This window comes from Xenopus laevis, chromosome 1S (genome assembly GCF_017654675.1).
Source record: "Xenopus laevis strain J_2021 chromosome 1S, Xenopus_laevis_v10.1, whole genome shotgun sequence".
NCBI lineage: Eukaryota > Metazoa > Chordata > Amphibia > Anura > Pipidae > Xenopus > Xenopus laevis.
The window spans coordinates 70,741,339-70,750,169 of NC_054372.1; the positions used below are offsets into that span (position 1 = coordinate 70,741,339).

Here is an 8,831-nt window from a genome sequence, read left to right on the forward strand (position 1 = left end):
GGGTAAGTAGCTCTTTCTCTTCCCCTTTCCCCCCTTATATAGTCTCCCTAGGTGCGTCTCAGCAGCACTAGTGCTGTACGGCGTTTGAGGTATTACCTTGTAGGCGCAGCTCACTAGGTTCAGAACGCTCGGCGGCCCCGTCCTTACAAGATGCGCGCTCTGGCGCGGCCGCCATGCGTCGCGGCCGCCATGCGTCGCGGCCGCCATGCGTCGCGGCCGCCATGCGGCGCACAGCTTCCATCCGGTGCGGCCGCCATCTTACTGAGGGCCGGGTCCTTAGGAGAAGGCGCGTGTCGGCCATTTTTCTTATGGGCTTCTCATGCGGCAGTCTTCCGGTTCCTCCGACGTCATCGGCGGCCATCTTGCCTGTTACACGCGCCACTTCATCCGGAGTCTCCTGTCTCTGTGTGAGGGACTGCGGCTGCTTCAAGCTGTAAGTTTTACTTACAATGCCTTCTTTTACTCTCCTTATTGTGAGTGAAAAGCTTATCTTTTCTTTTCTCTCTTTTACTGCAGATATCGTTCACCGCTGCTAGAAGGGGCCCCTTATTCCCTGCCTACTTCTAGGGACATAGCAGTCAGGGACCCCGCTTTAGACATGGCTGAAAAGGTGGACACTAGATCCACTCTTAGGCACAAACAAGCAGTTTCCTTTTTTGCATGCACCTTGTGTAAGGCCAAATTTTCAGGCGCTTCTGCTGAATCGTTGTGTGTATCTTGCCAGGAGGGTTCTATCCCTGCCATTTCTCAACCTAATGCCACCCTACCATCCGGCTCAGCGGCAGCTTCGGCTAGCCAGGGTAGTTCGGATTCTGAGCTGGTGCGAGCGCTAACCTTATCGCTGGCAGGACTTCAGAACCTCGCCAGGATACCGGAGACCTTAGACAAGGTACTAGAACACCTATCTGGGCAACCACCCAGGATAGGAGCGCAGGCCCAGGCTGCCACTTCCAAGCGACAGCATCCTTCTCCACCAGACTCCCCTGAGGAGCAGGAAGAATTTTCAGGAGAAGAGGGCCAGATTCTTTCAGGGGACGATTCTGATCAGGAACAAGATTCACCGCGTTCCCATAAGGAGGTAGAAAACCTTATCCAGTCTGTTCTTCAGACTTTAAATATTGAAGACTCTGTGACTAATGCTGAACCAAGCAAAAATATCTTCAAAAGACAGAAGAAGTCTTCTACAGTCTTTCCAGCCTATGAACAGCTAGAAGACATTATCAAAGCACAATGGAAGACGCCAGATCGTAAGGTTCAACTCTCCAAGCGTTTCACTCAGTCTTACCCTTTTCCACAGGAGTGTATCGACGTCTGGTCCTCTCCTCCTACTGTAGACCCTCCGGTGTCCCGGCTGTCCAAGACCACAACCATTCCTGTGGCGGATGCAGCATCCTTTAAGGACCCCATTGATAGACGTCTAGAGGGTTTCTGCAAAGCCATCTTCTCAGCAGCAGGTGCGGCCCTACAGCCCATCTTCGCAACTGCATGGGTGTCACGAGCGATGGAGGTCTGGGTCGAGCAAGTAGCTCAGCTCATTGGCTCGGAAGACCCATCTACTGATCAGATTCTGTCCCAGATCGCTGACGCAAATGCCTACATCTGTGAGGCAGCACTGGATGCCGCTAAACTGATTGCTAGAGCCTCAGCTCAGTCCATTGCAGCTAGGCGTTTTCTATGGCTGAAGACATGGTCCGCAGATATTGCGTCAAAGAGATCGCTAGTCAGTCTTCCCTTCGGTGGAAAACAGCTCTTCGGGGCAGAGCTTGATAAGATAATATCTCAGGCTACTGGGGGTAAGAGCACCCTTCTTCCACAGAACCGACCCAAGCGTCCCACTTTCAAGAGGAGACCATTCCTTCGGCCCTTTCGTCAGGGACAGGGGCAGAGACAGAGGTCACAGACAGATAAACATCAGTCAGCGGGTCGTTCCAGGTTTCAGTCCAAGCAAAGCTCCAGTTGGTCTGCAACAAGACATGCCAACAAGCCCTCTCAAGATAAGTCTTCCTCCGCATGAGGGGGTGCCCACCCCCGAGGGCGTCCTCTTAGGCGGCCGCCTAAGACACTTTCGGGAGGTGTGGGAACAGAAGGTACAGGATCCCTGGGTGCAGAAGATTGTAGCCCAGGGTTACCTCATAGAATTCGTTCAGATTCCCCCACCACGGTTCTTCGTGTCCCGCCTGCCACCAAGGGAACCCAAGCGCTCTGCATATCGATCTGTCGTTCACGACCTGGCAACTTCGGGGGTCATACAACACGTTCCCCCCCGCGACAGAGGTCGAGGCTTCTATTCCAACCTGTTTATTGTACCCAAAAAAGACGGTTCTTACCGTCCAGTACTGGACCTCAAGAGGGTGAACAGATACGTCCGCAAACAACACTTCAAGATGGAGTCTGTACAATCAGTTCTTCTGTCCTTAGACAAAGGGGAGTTCATGGCGGTACTCGACATCAAGGATGCCTACCTACACATACCAATTCATCCCAACCATTACAGATTCCTTCGTTTCTTTGCCGCAGGAGAGCATTGGCAATTTGTGGCTCTCCCCTTCGGACTCTCCTCCGCTCCACGAGTCTTCACAAAGGTGATGGCTGCAGCCCTGACAGAACTGAGACTCCAAGGAGTGGGGGTCATTCCATACTTAGACGATCTACTAATCAAGACCCCGTCTCTGTCCCAAACCTCAATCCACCTTCACAGGGTGATGACAACTCTATCCCAGCTGGGTTGGCTCATCAACCATCAGAAGTCAGTATTCACACCCTCACAAAGGACGGAATACCTTGGTCTAACTTTGGATACATTCAGGGGAAAGGCTTTCCTTCCCCCAGACAAGATAGCTTCCTTCCGCACATGGCTCCTAGCCATTCAGAGGAACACTTCCATACCGTTACGGATTGCCATGAGAGCCCTGGGAACGATGGTAGCCTCTTTTCCAGCAGTGCCTTATGCTCAACTCCACACGAGACCGCTGCAGAGACTAATTCTGCAGCACCAGAAGATGGTTCACGGGAACCTGGACCGCAGAATATTGGTGACGGGCCCAGTTCGAGATTCCATGTCATGGTGGCTTCGACCTCTGACACTACAGTCCGGGAAACTCTTTCCCAACCACTCGTGGACTGTAGTCACGACAGATGCCAGTCTCCAGGGCTGGGGAGGGGTCCTAGACAACCTCACTGTTCAGGGCAAGTGGAGCATAGAGGAAAGCTCCCTTCCCATCAACATCTTAGAACTCAGGGCCATACGGCACTCCCTATCCCATTGGACAACCTGCCTGAAGGGTCGGCCGATTCGAGTACAATCAGACAACATGACGGCAGTAGCCTATATCAATCATCAGGGAGGCACAAGAAGCCAAGCTGCCCTAGCAGAGGCTCGAGAGATTCTTCTGTGGGCAGAAAACCACGTACCGGCCATATCGGCGGTACACATTCCAGGTGTGGACAATTGGGCAGCAGACTTCCTCAGTCGAGAGACAGTGGACCAAGGAGAGTGGAGCCTTCATCCCGAGGTGTTTCAGGAGATCGTGGCACGATGGGGTACGCCAGAGGTGGATCTGATGGCCTCTCGCTACAACAACAAACTGCCAGGATACATGGCAAGAAGCAAGGACCCGTTCGCGATAGCAGTAGACGCGCTCGTGGCTCCATGGCCATTTCAAAGGGTGTACGTGTTTCCTCCCCTGGCCCTACTTCCGAGGGTCATCAGAAGGATAAAGGAACAGGCAGTAGAAGCGATCCTGGTAGCTCCCTTCTGGCCCCGAAGACCCTGGTTCGCAGAACTCATGCTGCTAGCAGCAGAGGCTCCCTTCCGACTTCCAGTCAGAGAGGATCTGTTGTCACAAGGACCGCTGTTCCACCCGAATTCTCCACGGCTGGATTTAACGGCGTGGCTCTTGAAGCCCTAATCCTTTCCAACTCTGGGGTTCCCACGGAGGCCATACCTACATTAATGAAGGCCAGAAAGCCGGTGTCTGCTCGCATCTATCACAGGGTGTGGAAGACCTTCATTGCTTGGTGCGAGTACAACTCAGAGGACCCACAGGTCCTGCATGAGGGAAATATATTGAGGTTTCTACAAGAAGGCTTGAATAAGGGGTTGGCTCTTAGCTCACTGAAGGTTCAGGTTTCGGCTCTATCCATCTTGTTCCAACATCAGTTGGCATTGCGACCTAACATTAAGACTTTCCTTCAAGGCGCCCTTCGGCAGGCCCCTCCATATCGTCATCCTGTCTCTCCGTGGGATCTCAATTTGGTGCTATCTGCTATGCAAGATCCTCCCTTTGAACCTCTCCGGGAGATCCCTCTACCTACCTTAACCATAAAGACGGCGTTTCTGCTAGCAATCACCTCGGCCAGACGGGTGTCGGAACTGGCAGCCTTATCATGCAAGCCTCCCTTCACTATTTTCCATGAAGATAAGGTGGTGCTACGACCAACACCAGAGTTCCTCCCCAAGGTGGTGTCGGACTTCCATATTAATCAGGATATGGTGGTGCCGTCCTTTTGTCCACATCCCAAGTCGGCACTTGAGAAGAAGCTTCACACTCTTGATTTGGTGCGCACCTTGAGGGTTTACATTTCCGCGACTAAGAGTATCAGGAGAGTGGATAGTCTGTTTGTCATTCCAGAGCAGGGGTCCCCAACCTTATTCACTCGTGAGCAACATTCAGATGTAAAAAGAATTGGGGAGCAACACAAGCATGATAAATGTTCCTGGGTGGCGCCAAATAAGGGATGTGGTTGGCTATTAGTAGCCCCTATGTGGACTGGCACCCTACTGGAGGCTCTGTTTGGCAGTACATCTGGTTTTTATGCAACCAAATCTTGTCTCCAAGCCTGGAATCCAAAAATAAGCACCTGCTTTGAGGCCACTGGGAGCAACATCCAAGAGGTTGGGGAGCAACATGTTGCTCACGAGCTACTGGTTGGGGATCACTGTTCCAGAGGGTCCTCGAAAGGGCCTCCGCCCTTCTAAGGCTACAATCTCAAGATGGATCAGGACGGCCATCATCAGAGCCTATGCAGCTAAGAGTAGAACTCCGCCTGCCGGAATCCGGGCTCACTCCACCAGATCCCTCAGCACTTCTTGGGCAGTTCGCCACCAAGCTTCCGCTGAACAGGTTTGCAGGGCGGCAGTGTGGTCCTCAACTCACACCTTCTCCAAATTCTATAAGATACATTCCTTCGCTTCAGCAGAAGCAGGCTTTGGGAGAAGGGTACTTCAGGCTGTTGTTACCTGAGCCCTGGGGATTATAGGTCCCGCCCTCATGGGTAGCTTTGGGACGTCCCCATGGTGCCTGTGTCCCCCAATCTAGGCAAGAGAAAATTGGATTTTTGTACTTACCGTTAAATCCATTTCTCTTGTACTACATTGGGGGACACAGGCCTTCCCTCCCTGTATTTCAGATGTTTAAATAATTTTATAGTTATAGTTCAAGTTTTAAGGGGGCGAGGTTTCTCCTCTGTTTGCAAGTTGACTCTCCGGGTGGTCCTTCCTTCTTCGGCCAGAAAACTGAAGGTTGCAGGAAGTAGGCAGGGGATAAAGCCCAGTGCCGGAGGAGGAGCTTCGTTAACTGTTTAGTGTCCATCCTCCAGCAACAGGATCCTTATCCCCATGGTGCCTGTGTCCCCCAATGTAGTACAAGAGAAATGGATTTAACGGTAAGTACAAAAATCCAATTTTTTTAATACAATATATTAACCATAACCATTACTTCACATTATGTACAAAGCAAACTATTATTGGTTCATCCCCTCTTCCAGACAGGACAGTGTGTCTTTAAGCATTGCTGTGCATGCACGATATATTTTGGCTAGCACTTACACCAATGCACTATGCAAAAGTAGTGAAAGGTTTTATTGAGATCCCAGCAAACATTCCAGGCTGATACTGTACTTAAAGTGCTTTTCAAAAAAACGTTACCATAATACATTTTCTTGAATATCAAGAAAAGCTTTCATTTTTTTCTGCACAGTGCATCCTATAGCAAGTATATATGCTACATGGAATATTTTGCTTTGACTTCTTAAAGCTTGTTAAGACCTGAAGCATAGAGTCGGGGCAGGCAAAAACGTTTCCATGCTGTACTTCCTAGATGTCACTGCAATTTCTCATATTCCCCTCCCTCCTCCCTGTGTAATTGTGTAGCCAGTGCATGGCACATAAACAACATTTTGAGATGATGCAAAGCTTGCTTTTATAACATTGTTCAAAAAATGGCTGCTGCCTGCTTGCGATTGTGTAATTCCAAAACTGAAGGAAGCAAGATTTAAATCATTTCATATTGGAAGGAAAGTTTATTTTGCTTGACTAACGTAATAGAAAATAACTTGGAATTATTTCTTAGGATGACCGGCCCCCTTTAAAAACATATATTGGACCTTGTATGATAGGTCTGAAAACTGACCCTCTTGGCCATAAAAAGAGGTTTCAGATATGATCCTGCCTGAAGCAAACAATCGATGCTATGCTTTACTTTCTTCCCCCCAGGTGTTTCTGCTACAACACCGTTTTCTTTTGCGTCTTAAAAAATCTTCTCTAGTGCAATTGTTTTAAAGTAATATATCTGTTAGTCATTTATTGCAAAGGGCCTTTATAGGGCCATTTTTTTTTCTCATCTCCCTGTTTTATATACAGTGCCAGGTCCAAGTATTATAGTATACTGCGATTAACAAGTAATGTGTCATTTTAGGCTGGAAGAACAGACAGAAAAGAATTTGTAAGGAAAAAGACAAAAATGAATCCCCACGCCAGCTCCACCAACAAGGAAAAGAAAAAAAACAAAAATTTCATGATGATGCGATATAGCCAAAATATTCGTTCTAAAAAGAAGCGCTCTTTCCGGGACAAGCAGGTAAGTGCAGTAGCAACTGTACATTCTGCTTAGTTTTCCTAAGAATATTGTATTGGGAAGGGACATCAATAATCCTGTGTCTATTAACATGTGGCACAATGTAACTATATTTTTATTTATTGTAATGTTTGTTCCCCCTTTTCTGTTCATGTATTGTAAAAATGTACAGCACTGTGTATAGAAATATATCACTGCACAGTGCAGTGGGATTGAAGCAATCACTCAGTTTAGCTTTGGATATAGTTTTTAGTGGTAAATTACTTATCAGAGATAAGTATGTCTCGACAAAACAAACCTTACTAATTTCCAGGATTTATATTCCATCAATTTAAGGCGGAGCCTGTCTTTACAAAGCCTCCTACAATTTCTATTTGTGGCTGTAGCCAGTGAAAGTTTTAATACTTGTTTTTATAACTTATTCGCATCTAAGAGCACACGTGCAAAGTAAATTCAGGTGCAAAGTGATTATTTTTTTTACCCACAATGCAGAGTGTTCCCCACAATTCCAGTGTAATTGCAGCCGCACGCTGCCAGTGTGCCTGATATCATTGCACCCAAGGCATTGAAACATGCACAATTTCACATGCACTTTGTTCGCATAAATTATAAATCAGATGAAAATGCGCAGAAAATCTTTAGTGTCTGGATGTAGTAATTTTTTTGGCATTCTGTGTCAAAATGACATGTTAGCGATTGTTTAGGTGCAGGTGCATTGTCTATTGATGCAAGGCATTGTGGGAACCCTGGGGGTACCACCATTCCATGTATATAACATTCATGGAATCCTTTTTTTTCACGAGCACTGCAAAAGAATTGCATTGCTGAGTCCATCCATGCAACAGGGTAAAACCCAAGATTAAATGATTTTCCCATTATTGAGGAAATCCTGTTCTGGTGAGTGTTTTTCTTTTCCCGTTGTCTCTTGCACTGTACTCCAAGGAAATATAGAAAAAAGCCTTAAATAAGAGCAACTTTATTTTAGCTATCTATTGATCTGCATGTCAGCTGATACTTAGCACTTGTACCTTGTCTTCTTTCAGATTGCACTGCGAGATTCACTTTTGAAGAAAAGGAAAAGGCTCATGAAATAAGTCGCAGGAGAAGATGATAAAGTTATAATTATAAAGGATATAATCATAAAGTTCTGCGTACCTTGGACTTCAATTTGATTATGAGCACCAGGAGGGGACTGCCTGCCTGCTGAAGTTCCCAAATGCACAGTACAGAAATAATCAGTACAAACTGTCCCTGGCTCCACACAGAAGCAAAATCTCAATATCTTTTTTTTACTTTCCAAATACACATCAGCTAATGGAATTTTGGCAGAAGGCTATAAAGAAAAAGATCACTTAGCTTAACTTTATCTTATGGTGATAACAGTATTTTCGATTAAAATACTTTGAATAAGATCTATCCGTTATGCTGGATTGAGGCTCATTTTGCTACTAAAAGATAGCTTTGTGGTCTTTACACTCCTTTATTTACTGCTTTATATATTACTAAGCATATACACATACAGTTGAATGCAAAGGTTTAGGTACCCCTGGCCAATTACATATTTTGTTAATTTTGTAATTTGAAAGCAGTGAACTACAGGAATCCGTGTGTTAACATATTTGTTGCTGTACAGTTACATTTACTCAATCAACTTTAAAATATAGAAACAAAAAACAAATAGTGGGTTCATATTAAATTTAAAGGTACCATAATACCACTTCTTAGGCCCTCTGCCTTTCATATTGTAACCTCTTCTAAATTCCACTGCTGCCATCCTGTGGTTAAAGTCTAAAAGAGCTTTATGGGTCTTGTAACCTTTAAGAACTTGCATGTAAAAACAGCCTACTACAAGCCCTATATTTTTTAGAGAATAATGGTACAAAGACAAATATCAAATGTTGAAGCTGTGAAATGTTATTTTGTGAAAAATATATGCATGTCTAAAATTTGATGCCAGCAACGTTTCAGAAAAGTTGG

At 46.4% G+C, this 8,831-nt stretch overlaps 1 protein-coding gene across 4 annotated transcripts in view; it reads left to right on the plus strand.

The window, feature by feature from the left end:
- The window catches only part of sdad1.S (SDA1 domain containing 1 S homeolog), a 39,430-nt gene extending 31,160 nt beyond the window's left edge, over positions 1 to 8,270 (plus strand). For 3 of the 4 annotated variants that reach the window (XM_018234459.2, XM_018234462.2, XM_018234468.2), the window contains exons 22-23: positions 6,696 to 6,857; positions 7,898 to 8,266. In XM_018234459.2, coding sequence (XP_018089948.1) covers positions 6,696 to 6,857; positions 7,898 to 7,948 — 213 coding nt within the window. In that variant the 3' untranslated portion in view covers positions 7,949 to 8,266. Of the gene's footprint in view, positions 1 to 6,695; positions 6,858 to 7,897 lie in introns of all 4 variants that reach the window. The other variant, NM_001089023.1, reaches the window with a different exon arrangement.
- The last annotated feature ends 561 nt before the right edge of the window (positions 8,271 to 8,831 follow it).